Genomic DNA, 21,003 nt, shown 5'->3' with positions numbered 1-21,003 from the left:
CACACATGTGAACAATTTAATTTGTGTGTGACAAATCACTACAAATTTAACATACGATCTTCACAATACAGTACATATTGTTATGAATTTGGTAATGCAACATCTAGAGCTAGGTAGATCTGAATAGGTAGGTATTCGGCTGTCGTGACAGGGACTCTACATGTAATAAGTTATTGATGTTCAGGCGGTTGTCGGGGTAAGATGTATGAGTGTGGATCTACCTGGAGATTCGAGTGTTAAATAGTGAGGGATTAAAGGTAACGCCCCTGTGAGTATCACCTAGTAATCAAACCTTTGTCCTTTATGGCACTGCAAACCACATAAACATTAGTTAGGTCCTTAGTGCAACATTAAATAATTCCCTTTCCCTGACATTGACTTCGTAATAAATGGGCACCACCAGGCCAAGAACACCGCCACAATACACCGCCACCGTTTACACCTCCAAGGCCTACAAACCTCGCCTGCGCACCTCAAAGGCCTACCAACCTCGCTGGCACGTGTTACACCAGGACCGCGGGGTCACGGACGGGAGATGTCAGGAGTCGCATGCCGCAGAGGGCGTGACCTGGGCGAGTTGGGAGGCTATGATTGGCTGAGGAGCGCGCCAATGTGACGTCATCGGCCACCAATATAGGCGACGGTCGGACGCCATTTCGGAGTTCGAGTGGAGTCCAGAGTTGAGAGAGTTGAGTCGCAGAGTTCGTTGTTACAGTTCCGTACCAGAGTTCGTGGCAGTTGGCACAGGACACGGTTCGTTGCACAGTTCGTCGGAGTTGGCACAGGACACGGTTCGTTGAACATTCGTGACCACAGCTCGTTGCAGTTGGCAGTTGGCACTTGGTTTTGGTTGCTTCGTGCAGCCCTGCGGTGGACCGTTGGAGCAAAGGAGCTCGTGGTGTGTGTGGGCCGTTGGACCGACGAGGCCTGGTGGCGCTTGGAGGCGGACGCAGAGGGCCGTGGAACTTGGAGCGAGGTGTGCGATCGGGCCGAAAGGAGCGGTGTTGGACGGCAGCCACAAAGACGACGAAAGACCAGATAAGCCCGAATCCGCGTACATTTTGAACGACGTGACGTGTTCTTTTCGTAATTAATCTCCCTCGTTTTGTGTTTGATATCAGTCGTGTGGGGACGTCCCGATTTAGTTATTAGTATTACCGGCGCGTGTTTTTTTTCACTGTTATTACTTTTAAATAATAAATCCTTATATTATTTTCTGTACATATTTGAACGCAGTTTCCTGGGTGTTTCATTTTAATAGATAAGGCTGAGGAGCTCGTTGCGTCCGGCCTCCCGCGCGTTTAACTTTGTGTTGAGCTTGAATCCGCCATTGAGTTTTCGCCTCGGGAGTGTAAAGTCTCGCAATCGGTCATCCGTGTTACCCTACGGTGTTCACCAAGGGTAGTCACGCGACAATATTACTCGATTGCTCCCGGGAAACAAAAACCCAGGCAGTGTAGAAGTACAAGACCCGACCGAGGCCTGAAAGCATATTATCTTGTTTTATCTGGGGTCATTTTAAAAATCTAAACATAGCCCTCAACCTTCCTCTGGATGAAAGAAGAGGCCATGCAAACTTTGGTCATTGTAGTGAAATCGTATTCGTACTAATGCTGAACCCAGGTGATGATCGTTGCTCGCTGACACCGCTAGGGGCGCGGCTATAAGACCCGCTGCGGTCGGTGCTCAGGGGGACTTCTCCTGTGACATGTTACATCTAGTGGACTCGCTAACGGTACGCCTGCATAGAATATTAAGCTTGCTTGCATTGAATGTTATGAATGGACCCATGTGATGCCAAACCTTATTCCTATTGCATTTCCTGTATTTACAGAATGATGTCATGGTCTTAATGGAATTAAACCAACAGATGGACTAAAGTTGTGGACCCGATTGGTTTTTCACAACACTTAATTCCATTAACGATCTACCGACATGGCGGGCAACAAGACGTACCGACGGCTGTCGCGAAGCTAGCAACGCTGCACTTCAAGGTCGACTACAAGGTGTACAACAGTATTGCACAATGTGCGACGTACGACCTCGCTATTGCGGAGCTCAAACGATTGTACATAAAGGAAAAGAGCCCGGTGTATGCTCGGCATTTGCTATTAACGCGACGCCAGCAACCCAACGAGCCGATGGATCACTATGCCCAGGAGCTCTGGCAACTCCTGCTGGACAGCACCCGGGAGCCACGGACTCACGAGCAGGCTCAGGATGACCTTCTCCTAGACGCCTTCGTCGCCGGGGTCTCCTCTCAGGACCTAAGGCTCAAACTCCTGGAGAAGACCGACCTGACCTTCACGGCGGCACTCGAGCAAGGAAAGGTACACACTGAAGCGCGGTTGCAGTCGAACGTCTATGATCGCATGCGCCTCTTGGCGGGAACCTCGCTCCACGCACGGCCGGAGAGTGCTACCGCCGAGGGAGCGGAACTGCTCGCGGAACTCCAGGATGCTCCGGAGGAGGATCTGGTCCTGATGGCTGCCGCAACGGCCAGACCCAAGGCCTTACGCGGAGCCACCTGCTATTTCTGAGGGGGACAACGTCATTCCCGGGCCGTGTGTCCGGCTCGGGATGCCATATGCCATTTGTGCTCGCAAAAGGGGCACTACGCGAAAGTGTGCCGGAAAACCGGAATGGGCTCATTGCGGAGCCTACGAGCCGAGCTCGGAACACGGCGCCTTACCCGGCTTTGAAGGACAGGGTCCCTCCTCGCGGGCCCCTGGTCGTTCAATCGACCTTGGCGAGAGTCACCGAACAGCCACAACAGTCTCATCCTCAATCGGGCACGGCACATGCGTCCTTGACCAGACTCCGGGCCACGCAAGGGGCTTTGGAGCCTCGCCAAGCCCCAGCGGTACATTCTCGTCATGTCTCTCAAGAGCGTACAGCGTCCACTGGCGGCGACACGAGTTCGGTACCAACTACGGTGGCCCTCACCCGTCAAACGGCGATTTCAAATACTACGGAGGCCCATACCCGTCAAACGGCGATGTCGAATACTACGGAGGCCCATACTCGTCAAACGGCGATTTTGAATCGTCAAACGGCGATTTCGGATACTACGGAGGCCCATACTCATCAAACGGCGATTTTGAATCGCAAAGCACCGGAATGCATGGGAAAGCTCTCTGATGGCTTTAACGGATTCCCCATGAACAACGAATACTCCGGCAACGACCGCAAAACTGCAGATTGCGTGGGAACACACCCTGACAACTTATACGAGATTCCACGGGCACCCTCTGACGCCCGGAAAACAGCCGCTGGCATAGGATCCGCCCGCGAGGCGAGGCCGACCCACTCGGGAGGTTCGGTCCCACTCCCAGCAGGCTCGTCCGGCCTGGCTCAAGCCCCCATTCCCCTCATGGTCGAGGGCCATTGTGTGCGGGCCTTGGTGGATACAGGGTCTACGGATAGTTTTATCGACCAGCGACTAGTGCACAGGCATGGTTGGCAGGTCTTGAGGTCTACGAGACGGATCTTCATGGCTTCCCAGGGACTTCGACTCAGCACGAAGGGGGAATGCCGATTGAAACTCGTGATAAAGGGACGGGTTTTCCCAGATGTACACCTTATGGTCTTACCTGCTTTATGTGCTGATATTCTGTTAGGACACGATTTTCTTAAGCGACATGGACGTCTGGAAATGGAGTTTGGTGGGCCTGACACGCTTGTTGTGGGGGCTGACGCGCTTGCTGTGTGTGCCCTAGCGAAAATGGATATCCAGCCGCTTTCGCTGTTCCCCAATCTAACCTCTGACTGTACCCCTGTAGCGGTAAAATCACGGCGCTACTCTCGAGCAGACATGCAATTCATTGCGGACGAAACGGCTCAGCTCTTGAAAGACGGTATCATAGAACCTAGCCTGTCGCCGTGGCGAGCCCAGGTCTTGGTGGTGCAAAGCGATGCACACCACAGACGCATGGTAATCGACTATTCCCAAACGACTAACCGCTTTACACAGCTGGATGCCTACCCCCTTCCGGGGATGGACGCGCTGGTGCGACAGGTGGCCCAGTACTCGGTCTACAGCACTCTCGATCTCCGTAGTGCGTACCATCAGATCCCCATCTCTAGGGCAGATCGTATCTATACCGCATTTGAGTCGGGGCAACGGTTGTACCAGTTTACTCGATTGCCTTTTGGGGTAACGAACGGGGTCACCTGTTTCCAGAGGGCCATGGATGACCTCATTGCAAGGGAGAACTTAACCGATGTTTTCGTCTACCTAGACAATCTTACGGTTTGTGGGTATGACCAAGGGCACCATGATGCTAATCTGAAGCGCTTCCTCGAGGTCGCGCAGAGGTATCACTTAACCATGAACGAGGATAAGTGTCAATACTCTCTACGCAAGATAGATCTTCTGGGGTACACCGTGACACATGGCTCTGTCGCTCCAGATAAGGAGCGTCTGCGACCTTTGCTCGACATGGCCCCTCCCTGCGATCGGGCGTCCCTGAAGCGCGCCCTCGGGCTATTCGCCCATTACTCAAAATGGGTCCAAAATTTCTCCGCGAAACTTCGCCCCCTTGTGGCCTGCGACACATTCCCTCTGCGTCCGGCCGCATTGGCGGCCTTTGGAGGCCTTAAGGCCGACATCGCCAGTGCCGCTGTGGCGACGATCGACGAGAGCGGATCTTTCGTCCTCGAAAGTGATGCCTCGGATCAGGCCATCGCGGCGACACTCTCCCAAGGAGGGCGTCCGGTGGCTTTCTTTTCATGGACTCTTACCTCCGCTGAGCGGAGACATTCGTCTGTCGAAAAGGAAGCGTATGTGATCGTCGAGTCTATTCGGCGATGGCGCCCGTACTTACTCGGGCGATGTTTCCAAATCATCACGGACCAGCAAAGTGTTGCGTTCATGTACGACACATTACACGCCCAGCGCATTAAGAATGAGAAAATCACTCGCTGGCGTATAGAGCTTGCCGACTTCTGCTACACTATCAAATACCGCCCGGGGAAGGATAACCAGGCTGCCGACGCCTTATCGAGACCAGCTACGTGCGCGGGTATCCCCACTTTGGAGGGCCTACGCGTGCTGCATGCCACTGTGGGGCATCCGGGCGTAACGGGTTTCGCTCATTTTGTGCGGCGTGGCAATCTACCATACTCGATTGATGATATCCGCCGTATCTGTCGCGACTGCGCTATATGCGTGGAAATCAAACCGCGTTTCTATAACCCACCCATGGGGACTCTGGTTAGGGCTACGAGGCCGTGGGAACGCTTGGCGATGGATTTCAAGGGCCCATTGCCGGTGTCGAGTAACTCTCGCTATCTGCTCACTATCGTCGATGAGTACTCGCGATTTCCCTTCGCTTATACGTGCGTGGACATGACTGCTGCCACGGTAATGCGATGCTTACAGAATTTGTTCTCTATGTTCGGGTACCCGGACTATGTGCATACTGACCGGGGTGCGGTCTTCTTGTCTCAGGAGGTGCGAGGCTATCTGCTCCAAAATAACATCGCTTCTAGTTACACCATGCCGTACAGACCCCAGGCAAATGGGCAGATCGAACGCTTCAACGGGATTATATGGAGGGCCGTCATGCTCAACCTCCGGACCCTCGGCCGGGGCCTCGATAAATGGGCTTGGTCGTTACCTGCTGCGTTGAACTCGATCAGGGCTCTACTGTGTACGGCCACCAACCAGACTCCCCACGAGAGACTTTTCCACCACCCCAGGAGCACGGGGTGTATACGGTCTTTACCCAGTTGGCTCGCTGAGCCCGGGCCGGCCTACCTCAAACGGGCGGTTCGCACGAGCAAGTACGACCCCTTAGTGGACAAAGTGCAGATACTGCAGGCTAATCCTGAGCATGCTCGTGTGATGACGGCTGATGGACGTGAGACCACTGTCTCCGTATGTCATCTTGCCCCATGTGGGATCGCCGACCCTTGTAGGGAATCGGACGAACCGATCGAACCAATCTATGAGACTATGGACTCTTCCGACGCTTCCGTTGCTGAAAGTCTGCCGACCCTCCCTTCGCCGCATCTACCCGTGCCCGGAGGCTTGGCGGTACCCCCTTCGTCACCTGACTCCGGTAGCTCCTCCGACGCCGGGGTCTCTGGGATACGTGATGCCGTACCCGGGGAATTTTGGACGCGTGCTGGCAGAGAAATTCGCTGCCCGGACCGGTACGGTTGGGTCGACTGATACCATGTTCCACACCCTGTTAATGCTGACGCTCGCTCGATTCTAGCCGCTCTGCAGTGTAATTCTAACGGTGGGGAGAATGTAGTGAAATCGTATTCGTACTAATGCTGAACCCAGGTGATGATCGTTGCTCGCTGACAACGCTAGGGGCGCGGCTATAAGACCCGCTGCGGTCGGTGCTCAGGGGGACTTCTCCTGTGACATGTTACATCTAGTGGACTCGCTAACGGTACGCCTGCATAGAATATTAAGCTTGCTTGCATTGAATGTTATGAATGGACCCATGTGATGCCAAACCTTATTCCTATTGCATTTCCTGTATTTACAGAATGATGTCATGGTCTTAATGGAATTAAACCAACAGATGGACTAAAGTTGTGGACCCGATTGGTTTTTCACAACAGTCATCCTGGTTCTTGCAGGGTCCGAATGCAAAAACGAACAAACACACAAACATGAAATATGTCGTGCACAGCACTATTCTTGTAGGATCCATAAAATAAGTTGTTAACCTTTGGCCTATGTTAACCTTTTGACCTCAAAATAAATAGGCTTCTTGCTTATGACAAACTCCACCATTTCGTGAATTTTCATGAAGATCGGTTTAAAATTGTGACATGGAGGCGATTGACAGACAGAAAAACGGACATAATAACGCCCAAGACCAACCAATATACAAGAAAAATCTTCGATTTTCACATGTAACAAACACAAACTTTCGTGTGTGTGTGTGTGTGTATAATATATCAACAACTATATATATATATCACATCTCTCACCCATAATTGACAGGAGCAACCAAAACACTTTCACACATTCAATTATCCCCAGGTGGCTCGCATCATTAAATAATTAAACTCCCCTCCCCCCACCCCCCAACCCCCCCTTCCCCCACCCACTCTTCCAGCACAAGAGAACTTCTTTTACCCAAACCCTCCACATCAGACCACCCACTGGTCACTCACCCTAGCCCACCCACACCCTCAGGATATTATTTCAAATTATCTTTGCAACCATGACATACCCATGAATGTTCTGTTCTGTATATTTTTATGGAGAACAACGCAGCCATTTTGGATTATCTTTGATTTAGGTGTGTACCCTGGTGTACACACCTTTGACCCGGTGTGTACCGTGGTTAGAATAGGTACACCGTATCCCTGCGTGTCGTAAGAGGCGACAAAGAGGGTTGGCGTCAGGAAGGGCATCCGGCCATAAAAACATTGCCTCAAAAAGAGAACCATGACAATAACAACTACATATGGGCAGGGTACAGCCCGAAGTGGAGATCGGTTTCTGAGGTTTGGGACATGGAATGTAGGGACAATGACAGGGAGATCAGGAGAAGTGGTGGAAGTATTGGTCAGAAGAAGAGTGGACATATGTTGTGTGCAAGAGACGAGATGGAAGGGAAGTGGTGTGAGAATGGTGAAGGGTAGGCAGGGACAGAAATACAAGTTTGTGTGGCAAGGGTGCCCGGATGGCGTGAATGGTGTTGGTGTCCTGTTTTCTGAGGAGTTTGTAGACAGTGTGGTGAGTGTGACTAGAGTGAGTGACAGGTTGATGATGGTGAAAATGATGATTGGAAAGCTCTTTGTGAACGTCATCTAGGGCTATGCTCCGCAGGTTGGTCGGAGCGATGAAGAGAAGGACATGTTCTGGTGTGCGATAGAGAAGCTGATGGAAAACGTGAAAGATGAGGAAGTTGTTGTGGTCGGAGGAGACCTAAATGGACATGTGTGAAGGAGTATGGACGGGTTTGAGGGAGTTCATGGGGGTTACGGATATGGTGTGAGAAATGGAGAAGGTGAAAGGATTTTGGAGTTTGCTGATGGAGCTGATTTGTTGATTTGTAATACTCAGTTCCAGAAAGGGGATAATAAGCTTGTTACATACACGTCAGGTGGGTCGACGACAACCGTTGACTACCTGATGGTGCGTAGGCAAGATAGGGGGCACCTCCGGGACACAAAGGTGATCCTGGTGGAGGAGGCTGTTTCACAGCACCACTTGGTTGTCTGCGACATAAGGGTGAAAGGTGCGAGGAGAGCTCGGCGGGTGAAGTACCAACCGAGAATGAAGGTGTGGAGGTTGAAAGAGGTGACAGTAATGGAGGAATTAAAAGAGAGTCTGAGTAGGGTAGAGGATGATGTGGTTGAGCTTGAACGTGGTTGGATGTCAATGAAAGATAGTCTGTTGGTAGCCGTTGGTGAGGTATGTGGATGGACAAAAGGACCACCGAGGCACTCGGAAACATGGTGGTGGGATGATGAAGTTGGAAAGAGGATTGACGAGAAGAGGAAGAAGTTCAAGGAGTGGCAGAAGGCAAAGGGTACGGGAGCAGAAAAAGCAGAGCATGAAAGTTATAAGGCAGCCAAGAAGGCTGCAAAGAAAGAGGTAGCAAAGGCGCAGGAGGCATGTAGGAAAATGTTCGGAGAACACTTGGATTCGGAAGAGGGTCAGAGAGCGGTATTCAGGAATGCAAAGAAGATAGCAAAAGAGAGGTGTGATGTGATGGGGGTGAGTTGCTTGAAGGATGAAGTGGGACAAATTGTTGTGGACCCAGATGGAATTAAAGGAAGATGGAAGAGATATGGAAATACTGTTGAATGCAGAGAATGAATGGGATGGCAACATAGAGAGTAACCCAGTTTTAGGACCGGCAGAGAAGCTAACTGAGAAGGAAGTTAAGGAAGCGATAAAAGCAATGAAGAGTAGAAAAGCGGGCGGGCCGACGGGAGTTAAGAGCGATATGTTGAAGGCAGCAGGAAGTTGGGGTGTGAAGAGAATGACAACAACAACACACAACATGCATTTTAAGGCCATTTTCCCTGCGAGAGCGGGGGTTAGCCTGTGAAGAGAATGACAAAGATCCGTAATCTGGTGGTGAAAGAAGGCCGCATTCCAGTGGATTGGGATCTGAGTACCCTCGTCCCTCTATACAAGGGGAAAGGTGACCCTCTGGAGTGTGGCTCGTACCGAGCGATAAAGTTATTGGAGCATGGAATGAAGGTATTGGAAAGGGTGTTGGAGAGGAGGATAAGTAAGAAGGTGAAGATCGACGAAATGCAGTTTGGATTCATGCCAGGAAGAGGAACGACAGACACGCTCTTTATTGTGAGGCAGTTGCAGGAGAAGTACATGGAGAAGAGGAAGAAGTTGTTTCTTGGGTTTGTTGATCTGGAGAAAGCATTCGATAGGGTTCCACGCGAAGTATTGACATGGGCATTGAAGAAGTTAGAAGTGGAGGAATGGTTGATCAGAGTAGTGATGGCAATGTACAAAAGAGCGCGCACAGCTGTAAGGACGAAGTACGGGAACAGTGGTGAGTTTGAGGTGAAGGTGGGAGTGCATCAGGGGTCGGTACTAAGTCCACTACTATTTGTAGCTGTGATGGAGGTGCTGGCTCAGAACGTAAAGGAGGGTTTACCGTGGGAGTTGTTGTCTGCAGATGATCCGGTGTTGATTGCGGAAAGTATGGATGGACTGAAGGAAAAGATGAACAAGTGGAAGGAATGTATGGAGAGAAAGGTCTGAAGGTGAATATAGGAAAGACGAAGGTGATGGCAAGTGGTAAACCATGTGGTGAGGTGGAAAGAACTGGGAAGTGGCCATGTGCTGAGTGCAGGAAGGGTGTCGGAATGAACTCCATTCAATGTACAATGTGCGCTGAGTGGGTTCATCAAAAATGTAGTGGTCTGAGAGGGTCATTAACCAGTGTGGCAGCTACATTCAAATGTAAGGTGTGCACAGAGGGAGCTGCAGATGGAGGAAATGTTGAGTTGGATCTTGGAGATGGCATGAAGCTGGAAGGTGTGAAACCATTTTGCTACCTCGGAGACATGCTGAATGGAGAAGGTGGATCAGACTCGGCAACGGTTGCTGGAGTGAGATGTGCATGGAAGAAGTTTCGGGAACTGAGTGGCGTGCTCATGAGGAGGGGATTGTCGTTGAAGCTGAAGGGAAAGGTGTATGCTGCATGTGTGAGAAATGTTATGATTTATGGGAGCAAGACATGGGTCATGAATGTAGAGCAGCAACGAAGGCTGGAAAGGGTGGAAATGCGAATGGTTCGGTGGATGTGCGGAGTATCGTTGAGAGAGAGGAAGACAAATGATGAATTGCGAAAGATGATGGGAATAGAGCCTGTGATTGATGCTGTGAAGAGGAACAGGTTGAGATGGTTTGGTCATGTGTTGAGGAAGGATGAAAGTGACTGGTTGAGAAGAGTGATGGAAATGAATGTAGAAGGAAGTAGAGGACGGGGAAGACCGAGAAAGACTTGGCTAAAGATGGTGGAAGAAGAAATGAGGGCAAGGGGGTTAACAAGGAGAGATGCAGAAAATAGGGCAAAAGGGAGAAGATTGTCATGGGGACCGCAAGGCTAACTCCCGCTCTAGCAGGGAAAATGGCCTTAAAATGCATGTCGTTGTGTTGTTGTTGTTTGATTTAGGTATAAACGCATACTATATAGCTAATTTCTGTAAGCATGATTTTTCAGCCGAGAATGGCTGATTTGGTAGGTTATTTCAAATCTGGATTACTACTACAAAGGTACTCATTTACAATTGCTATCCAACCAAAATGGGATCTCCAGATAAAGTCCTCTTCAAAAAAGCTTCAAATTTGTAACCTTAGGTGGTACCAATAAGTGAAACTTTGGAGTTTGGCCCATGGACTACATACAAGCTTTGTTTTCACCTGAAACAAGAGGAAGACAAATTCCCAATGATGGAGAACCAACATTGGACACTTCTGCAAGGTACGCCATGGGGATTCAGTATTTTACCTGAATATCTCCTCGCCGATTAGAGGGTATTTTCGTCCCACTACATTTCTCACGTACTCCATGAACCATTCACTGAAATGATGTCCTGCAAATAAACACCAACGCAAAATAACAGAAGGTTAAAAACCCAGTCACAATGGCAGGCATCTGAGCAAACTACTACCCTGAGGACAATATATATACATACATACATATATATTTCCTGCCTGGTGTTGGCTTATCGGTTAGGGCACAGGCTTGGGATCCTAGGATCCTGGGTTTGAATCCCGGTCGATCGCTGAATTAACGCCAGGGGGGTCGACTCAGCCTGTCATCCTTCCGAGGTCGGCAAATTGATTAACAGTTCACTGGTAATTCCCTGTGTGTTGTAAGAGGCAACTAACAGGGTTGGTGGCAGGAAGGGCATCCGGCCGCAAAACATTGCTCCAAAAAGGGGACCACGGTGCCCAAAAAAGACCAACCCCTCCAAGCTCCAAGCCAAGCCAACCAAGCTCGGCGGGGAAAAAAATGGCCTCGAAAGGAGGTTCCATACATATATATTTCCAATGATGGAGTGTAGGAAGCTCATTCATGGCTATAGGAAGAGCTTCACTGCAGTTATTTTGTCCAAAGTCTGTGCTACCAGATATTAAGTCTGGGGTGTCAATATTCATGGCTGTGTGTGTTTGTGTATATATATATATATCAGCCACAGACTGGGAATCCTCCATAGTTTCAAGTCATCCCTTGAAAAATCAGAACTGCTCACAATCTTCAAGGCCTATCTCTGTAGCTCAATGGAGTACTGCTCTCCCCTTTGGGCTGGGGCCCCAACATCACACCCGTCTCTCCACGAATCTATGGTATTTACACATCTCCACATTATTGGCATGTTATGTGATGAGACGGAGGCACAAGGCGTGTTGTTCTCATGTCAAAGGCAGGTTGGTATCCCCTTTGTTTTTAACCACCTCTCTTCCAGTCTAGCTGTCTCTGCCGTCGAAGCCTTCCGACCCTCCCCAGTTCGTCCAGGATGCATGTGTTGTTCTAGCAACACCCTCCTGATTGAACCCCCAAAATAGAAGCTTATTGCACAACTCCACTCCTTTCTCCTGTTTGGGAAAGTGCCTGCCAGAGGCTGTTCAATCCCACTATTTCCTCCATGGCTTCAAAAGCAGGCGGTAGACAACTATGTCATGTTATCCACCACTCCAACATGCAATCTTTTGGCCCCACAGCAAGCCTTCATACCCAATCCGCTGGTAGGTTACTGTGTCTATGTCCCCATCTGTTCCTGTATCCACATGTTGCCCCACTGCCCCAATGTCAAGAGGGGGTATTTTAACCATTGTCACCTCACTTTACCATAAGGTTAAGTTTTTTTTTTTACCTTCACTCTCCTCCCCACCACAAAACTCAACTGACAAATTTTGAATACAACTGTGTAGTTTACAAAACTATAAACTTGAATAGAACAAAGTTTAAAACTAGTCAAACTAGTCTTAAATCGATGCAGGTTGTTATGATTCATCCAGTCGAATTAAATCAGCAAAAGTTTATAATTGAAAAAGCTGGACTTACAAGTCGGTTGGGTCGATGTTTCAGCGAGGACTTTTATTTTTTTTCCAATAATAAACTTTTAATGAAGAACTATGCTGACTTCTGTGGGAAGCAAGAAGAAGCTGACGTTTATGGTGTTATCCCTTCATTGTAGCAAAAGTGGGAGATGGGGTGAGGTTGAGTTTTGAGCGATTCAGATATGCGTGCATCATATTCTTGTTAAGTAGGCCATTATTGTCGAATCTCTACTCTCCTTCACCAATCACACACTCTCAATCTTTTAACAGTTCAGGTTTCCCTCCCATAAGTTTATATTACCCTGCGGTCAACAACAAACACACACAACATGCTAAGGCCATTTTCCCTGCTAGAGCAGGGGTTAGCCTTGCGGTCCCCATGACAATCTTCTCCATCTTGCCCTATTTTCTGCATCTCCCCTTGTTAACCCCCTTGCCCGCATTTCTTCTTCCACCATCTTTAGCCAAGTCTTTCTCGGTCTTCCACGTCCTCTACTTCCTTCTACATTCATTTCCATCACTCTTCTCAACCAGTCACTTTCATCCTTCCTCAACACATGACCAAACCATCTCAACCTGTTTCTCTTCACAGCATCAATCACAGGCTCTATTCCCATCATTTTTCGCAATTCATCATTTGTCTTCCACTCTATCAACGAAACGCCGCACATCCACCGAACCATTCGCATTTCCACCCTTTCCAGCCTTCGTTGCTGCTCTACGTTCATTACCCATGTCTCGCTCCCATAAATCATAACACTTCTCACACATGCAGCATACACCTTTCCCTTCAGCTTCAACGACACTCCCCTCCTCATCAGCACGCCACTCAGTTCCCGAAACTTCTTCCATGCACATCTCACTCTAGCAACCGTTGCCGAGTCTGATCGACCTTCTCCATTCAGCATGTCTCCGAGGTAGCAAAATGTTTTCACAGCTTCCAGCTTCACGCCATCTCCAAGATCCAACTCAACATTTCCTCCATCTCCACTTATATTACCCTGCGGTCGAGAAGCGAAAAGCAATGGGTTGTGTACGTGTGGCGTACGTGCGTGTCTGCATTTTTAAGATTCATTTTCTCGGCAACCCTTGGTCTGATCAACACGAAATTTTGACCATAGGAGCACCTCTGCCTGAAAAAATTTTATTCATAATTATGACGTCATGGGTCACTTGATACGGGCGCCATCTTGGAAAAGCTTTGCCTCTCTATCCCCAAAACCACTCCATGGAAAAAAAATTAAAGCATGACTCATTGTCAAGTACTCCCCATGTGGAATAAGATACGTCAATGATGATGTCATCGGTGCCCGTTTGTTTTTTCGCACAGAAAGAGTATGCTTTTCTCTGGAACCTTTGGTCCGATTGACACAAAATTTTCACCGTAGGAGCACCTCCTCCTGTATAATATTTTAATGATAAATATGACGTCATAGGGCATGAGGTGCAGGCGCCATCTTGGAAAAACCGAAAAATGTTTCACCTCTATCTCTGAAACCGCTCCGTGGAAAAAAAGTTGAAACATGGCTCATTGTAAAGAACTGTGAATAAGGAATAAGTGTTGTCAAGGATGACGACATTGGTGCCTTAATTATGATGTCATAATTTTACAGGGACAACACTTAGTCTGATCAGTTTGAAACTTCTTGAGCATGATCTACGCAACAATTATATAAGAGAATATAAATTGATGATGTCCTTGCTCATGTGGTCTGGCAGCCATATTGGATCAAAGAGAAAAAACCCTTCAAAAATAGAAGAGTTGGCTCACACCAATTTGACTGTGCAGGGTAAGTATTCTATGAATACCATCTAGTTCACAACAGAAATCAAGTCCCTACATACATTATACACAAATCAATTCATCCCAATGCCGAGGGTCTGCAGGCACTCAAACATGTTCTCAGTCTGCAGACTCCTCACGAACCAAGCACAGGAAGTCTTCTCATCACCAAACTGGTCCTCACTCAATATTGCTACACACCTGCCTTTAATTTCAAGTAAACAAATAGCATAGCCCTGGCCGCCAAAATTGGTCACATCAATTTCATTGAGGAAGACTTGACGACTTTGACAGCCCCACCCCAGAATTATTTAGCCGTTACATGGATTACATGTCTGCTACAAACATACAGATTCACACATCTATGAACAGTATGCATCCTCGTATCTCACCCAGGTCAAAAGCTTAATCACATATTCCCATTTCCTCGGCTCCTCCACCTGTGCAGTGACAATTCCAACTTCAAATCAAAATTAAATAAAATGTACAAGTTCTTTGCTAGCATGTCTTTCCGACCTCCATTGCGTCTTTTCCACTGGTGCACTGACAGACAGACGGCTTTACAACCTTCTGAGGAAAAAAGGAAAGGATCCCATTCACATTGATCGAGCATCCCATCAGATTCCGAGCCACGAACATCATCCAGGGGAACTTCAAGCTTTTACAGAAAGATCCCGAAACCACCTCGATTTCCCGACAACCACCTTTTATCCTCTCGAGAATAGCAAGTAGGACACAAATTGCAGAATTTCCAGGTTAAAAGACAAGTACCTTCAAACCTCCGACGAGGTACATTTACACTGCCTTCAGAAAGTACTCACACCCCTTGACTTTTTTCACATTTTGTTGTGTTACAGCCTGAATTTAAAAGGGATTCAATTGAGATATTTTTTGTTCCTGATGTACACTTAATACCACCATGTCAGTGGGATTTTTCTTTTAGGGAATTTATACAAAATAATATAAAAACGAAATACAGAAATATCTAAATCCTGAGTCAACACTTCGTATAAGTGCCTTTGGCAGCTATTACAGCTTCGACTCTTCTTGGGTATGTCTGTGTCATCTTTGCACATCTGGATTTTGGGAGTTTCTCCCATTCTTCCTTGTAGATTTGCTCAAGCTCTGTCAAGTTGGATGGGGAGCGTCGGTGAACAGCAATCTTCAAGTCTTTCCACAGATTCTCAATGGGATTAAAGTCTGGACTTTAACTGGGCCACTCAAGGACTTTCACGTCCTTGTTCTGAAGCCATTCGAGTGTTGCTTTGGCTGTATGCTTGGGGGTCATTGTCCTGTTGGAACGTAAATCTTTGCCGCAGTCAAAGGTCTTTTGCACTCTGAAGCCGAGGTTCTCATCAAGGATTTGCTTGTATTTGGCTCCATTAATTATTGCCTCTATCCTTCCAAGTGTCCCAATACCTGCTGATGAAAAGCATCCCCATAGCATGATACTGCAACCACCATGCTTCATGTTAGGGATGGTGTTAAATGAGTGATGAAGTGTTCTTGGTTTCCACCAAACAAAGAGCCTTGTATTCAGGCTAAAGACTTCGATTTTTGTCTCATCAAATCACAGAATATTTTGCCTCATGCTCTCAGTCTTTCACGTGCCTTTTTGCAAACTCCAGTGGTTTCATTCTGGCCACTCTCCCATAAAGCCTAGATTTGTGAAGTGCTACAGAGATGGTTGTCCTTCTGAAAGGTTCTCTCATCTCAGCCAAGGAACTCTGTAGTTCCGTCAGAGAGGTCGTTGGGTTCTTGGTCACCTCCCTGACCATGGTCCTTCTTGCCCGGTTGTTCAGTTTGGTCAGACGGCCAGCTCTCAGAAAGTTTGGGTAGTTCCATATTATTTCCATTGCCTAATGATGGAGCTCATTGTGTTCTTGGGAACTTTCAACACTCTAGAAATTGTTTTATACCCTTCCCCAGATATGAGCCTCCTCACTATTCTATCTTCGAGTTACACAGACAATTCCTTGGACTTCATGGTAGAGTTTCTGCTCCGACATGCACTGTCAACTATGGGACCTTATATATAAAGGTGTGTTTCTTTCAAAATCATTTCCAATGAATTGAATTGGCCACAGGTGGACTCCAATCAAGTTGTAGAGACATCTCAAGGATGATCAATGGAAATTGGATGCACCTGAGCTCAATTTGTAGTGTCATAGCAAAGGGATTGAATACTTATTGACTCAAAACATTTCTGCTTTTCACTTTTCATTATTTTGTAAAAATTTCTAAAAAAGAAATTCCACTTTGACATTTTGGGGTATTATGTGTGGATGAGTGACAAAAAAAATCTCAATTTAATCCATTTTAAATTCAGGCTGCAACACAACAAAATGTGAAAAAGTCAAGGGGTGTGAGTACTTTCTGAAAGCCCTGTGAGTGTTCAGAGAGTTGTCGTAAGACCTACTCTTTCATCAAGACAATCATTTCACGCTCAGGACCAAAAATCAGGATTGAAGTCAAGGACTACTTTGACTGTACCTCGGCGAATGTAATCTATGTAATTACGTGCACTCTCTAAAAAAAAATCTGCTGTTAGCTTCAAGGTTAAGGTGGCTGGCTAAAGATATTAGGGTCTTGAGTTTGAGTCCGTGTCGTGCTATTAAATAACACCAGGTCAGTTGACTCAGTCGGTCATCCATCCGAGGTAAGCAAAACGAGTACACGCTTACTGGAAAAAGGGGACACTGCATCAGCGGCACAGCCGCACTCCCAGCAAGGATGCAACCAGCAGCCACAGGCTGCATACAAGAAATGATAATACTCTCTAAAAGAAGATCTCAGTTGGTGAAACCGAGTGCATGCTTCCATGAACACTTGCCCGATGTACGAGTCCACAGCACAGACGTCTCCAAGCCTGGTGCTCGACACTTCAACCTTTCCGGACATTTGTTCAGCCATATGGCCTTCTACAGTATCTTTCTTCATTTCAACACCGCAGACAGTCGTAAGCGCAAAGAGCAAAGCCTTAGAGCTACAGGATCGGCATGCGGACTCTTTTAGAGAATCAATGAGCACCTTCCATTCACTTAGACCTCATGTCTCTTACAACTTTTCAATACTCTCTCTCTGTCTGTCTGTCTCTCCACTATTACAGACTTGGCATTTAATATGGAATATATTTTTTTTCTTGACTTGGGTTTACTTTCTGAACTCAGTATATCAATCTGGTGAGTCTCTTTTACCCTTCGGTGATGTCTTTGTTGAAAGAACCATGTCACTGATTGTCTTTCGCAGCAAGAAGTCAATAACTGGATTATATCACAGGTGGCGTGACAAAATGTAAGGACAGGTACATTTGACGATTGGCTTCACAATCGGGTATATAAGGGTTGTTGCGTTCTGTATTAGTGTAAAACAACTGCTGCACGTCTACAAAAGTTATTGCCGCTTCCTCTGGAGATGGTCCGTCAACTTGACAATGCTGTTTGTCATGGAGTGGTGGCTTTACGAAATTCTGGCATGAAACAGCGTGCTATTGCTCGGCAGTATGGCATCACTCAAGGTCAGGTGTCAAAGATCCTGAAACAAAATGCTCAGAGGGGTGTCCCTACTCCAATACCGAGGCCAGGACGTCCACGCAGAACCACAAGGAGAGATGATCGCCAGCTGCACCGGTTAGTCTGCAATGGCCGTACCAAGTCAGCTAATCGGCTTAGGGCTGAGTGGCAGCAACTGACAAATGTGCCTGTATCCAGAAGGCTAGTCAACCAACGACTGGTTCAAGCAGGCTATCGTGCCAGGCGTCCCCAGAGAAAGCCACGACTGACCAGACAACACAGCCAGCGCCGATTGCAGTGGGCCAGAGAGCACCGTCAATGGCAGCCAGGACACTAGAATCACGTGACCTTCAGTGACGAGTCTAGATTTCTGGTCTATCGTCAAGATGGCCGCGTCCGAGTGTGCATACAAGTGCATGAAGCCCACAACGAAGATTGTATAGTGCCAAGAGTCCAAGCTGGAGGTGGTGGGGTGACCGTTTGGGCTGCTTTTCATGCAGGGGGCAAAACTGACCTGGGTGTTCTGAATGGAAACCTGAACCAGTTCAAGTACAGGGTCATTCTGGAAGAAACATTGCTCCCATTTGCTCGTGCAGTCTTTCCAGGAAACTTTGTCTTCCAAGATGACAATGCACGGCCTCATCGTGCTCGCATGATCCAACACTTTCTTGCTGACCGTGGTGTAGAGCATATGGAGTGGCCTGCCATGTCCCCGGATATGAATCCGATAGAGAACTTGTGGGCAGAATTAACGCGTCAAATCGACAACTTGGACCAGCAGTCTACCTCTGTGCGTGAATTGCAGCAGACTATTGTCACTACATGGCAAGCGATTCCTGTCCAAACCTTGGCAAATCTCGTGAACAGCATGCCTCGACGTGTACGTGCTCTCCTGAATGCTCGTGGGGGTTACACTAAGTACTGAACTGTAATTTTACTGTCCGTAACCCCAGTCATAATTTAGCTTTTGTTTTTGTTGAAATCTTTTTTGGCTAATGTGCAAAATAAAGAGATACTTCTGGAAAACGTACAGAAGTTTAACACAGTACTGTCCGTGAATTGAGTTCGATATCAGTTTACATCACTTTCAAGGATCAATTTATTTGCTTCGAAATGTCAAATGTGATTTTTGTTTCTTTTAAAGGTCACATTAACAAAATCTAGAATAATTTCAACATAATTCCAATGAACTTTTGGTTCTAAGTCATCTTGAAAAGTAAGTTCACCCCCACAAAAAAAATATTCCATATTAAATGCCAAGTCTGTATTTTATCTATCTTACCTCTCTCCTCTTTTTCTCTTCTTTCTCCTCTTAACAATTCCTCTCCTGCCCTCTTTTTACTCTTCTCTCTCCTCTTCCTTTTTCTTATATTATACCTTTTTTATTATTATTTATACTCTTCTTTGAATCACTTATTAAGGTTGCTTTAGTTTATTTGTCTAACTAGCGTGGATCGGTTTGCTACGCTCGCCTCACCACACGTCGGTACAGGGGCATAGGCTTGTTTTAACTGACGATAATGACTATGTGAGTTGCTGTGTTGTCATAATTTACACCAATCATAACGCATTTATTGTGTACAGATTTATTTGTAATACTGATAATATTATTTCTTTGTAATCTAAAATGATCCAAGCTGTCTAATTTGTCGAAAGGGTGGAAGGTGTCGAAATGGTGTTACATTCTAAGGTGTCGAAAAGGACTTAAGGAGTGTAAAGGTCTAAAGGTTCTTGGGGTTTAAAGGTTATAAAAAGTCTAAAGGATGAAGGGATCTATAAGTGGCTAAAGTACTCAAAGGGTCTTGGAGGTATTAAGGATCTTGGGGTCTTCAGGGTCTTACAAGTCTTTGGGTCTCACTGGTCTTTGGGGTCTTAAGGGTCTTAAGGGTCTTCAGAGTCTTTGGGGGTATTTAATGGTATTTTTGGTCCTCTGGGTCTTCTGGGTCTTTTGGGGCCTCTGCGTATTTTGGGGCTTCTGAGTCTTCAAGGTATGTTTTACGCACCACAATAAGCTATCTTAGTACGGATATACATTATACAGGGGCTGCATATTTATACATTGGGCAGTGAAGTGCCAATAGTGGTGGGCGGGACAATGGTTGTCAATCAGCCTGATAGGGGCGGGGCCAAAAAACACATTTGACAGTATGTACTAATTAGAATGTTAGATCGTACATAAAGTATGTACAGTGCTGTACCTTTACAATGTGAGTACATCTATAAAGTTTGGACTACAACATGTATAAACTAGAATGTAACTTAAACTATCTCACTCGCCCGTCTCTTCAACTAGAGAGTCAACAAGAGTCTTGTCAACTAGAGAGCATACCTCAGCCAGGGTGAACAGTTTACGTTTTGTATCCCACTGATAGGTCAGATCTGGATCTGGAACTGACCCAAAATCGAATTGACTTGGTCTTGTTGCCTAACCAACTCATCCGCTAAGTTTTGTCACAACTTTTTGAAGTATCATCCCATTTGATTTATACATACTTGGATGATGTATTTGGAGAACTTCCCGCATCTGGGCCTGTGCGGATTGTACAGAGCAATGCATTTTGTTATATTCGAGTAGAAAGTGGGGAGGGGAGGGGGGGGGGGGGTAGATAATCCACCCTCGTCAAAAAAGTGGGGGGATATGGCCCCCCCCCTGTCCACCACCCATCGACGCCCATGCGGATATACACCTCAACATGCAACCCCCTTTGGTGGGGAAAACCCCCTTGGGAAGGGGGGCAAATGAATTTGCTTCAACCTCCATTGTGTGACTCTAAGTCCTCCTGTCAAGTTTGGTTGCGATTGGATAACTAACGACCGAATGCATCGAGGTCAAAAAAACAGACAGACAGACAGACAGACAGCAAATTGCATATTTTAATGATGATGATGATGATGATGATGATGTGATTCTTGTTTGTTTCCCTATTATTTTCTCTTTTTTCAAAGTCCCATCTCCCTTTGACTTTTTACACCTGAACCATGACAGTCCCAGTCCAAGTGATTCATCCTCATCCCCATCCCTAACACATGACCCCATTCTGACACACAAGCACCTGTGACCGATCACACTCACCACACAACAGCCCTTGCTCCACCGAGTCTCCCTCCCTGGGTTAATACCTGAAAATGCCAGCGGCTCCTTGCTTTCCGTGGCAGTCAGCATGCCTCAATCGGCATTATGTTTA

The 21,003-nt window shown here is 47.2% G+C and overlaps 1 protein-coding gene across 1 annotated transcript in view; it reads right to left on the bottom strand.

Moving 5' to 3' along the window:
• Positions 1-21,003, bottom strand: part of FBXO3 (F-box protein 3) — a 344,255-nt gene that overhangs the window by 77,501 nt on the left and 245,751 nt on the right. Inside the window, exon 7 of the mRNA XM_078783944.1 lies at positions 10,968-11,052. Within this exon, the coding sequence (XP_078640070.1) occupies positions 10,968-11,052 (85 nt within the window). The remainder of the gene's footprint in view (positions 1-10,967; positions 11,053-21,003) is intronic.

Source organism: Myxine glutinosa, chromosome 8 (assembly GCF_964187855.1).
Source record: "Myxine glutinosa chromosome 8, kmMyxGlut1.1, whole genome shotgun sequence".
Classification (NCBI taxonomy): domain Eukaryota; kingdom Metazoa; phylum Chordata; class Myxini; order Myxiniformes; family Myxinidae; genus Myxine; species Myxine glutinosa.
Note: the sequence above shows the minus strand (reverse complement) of the source record. Positions and strands in the feature narration are given on the sequence as shown.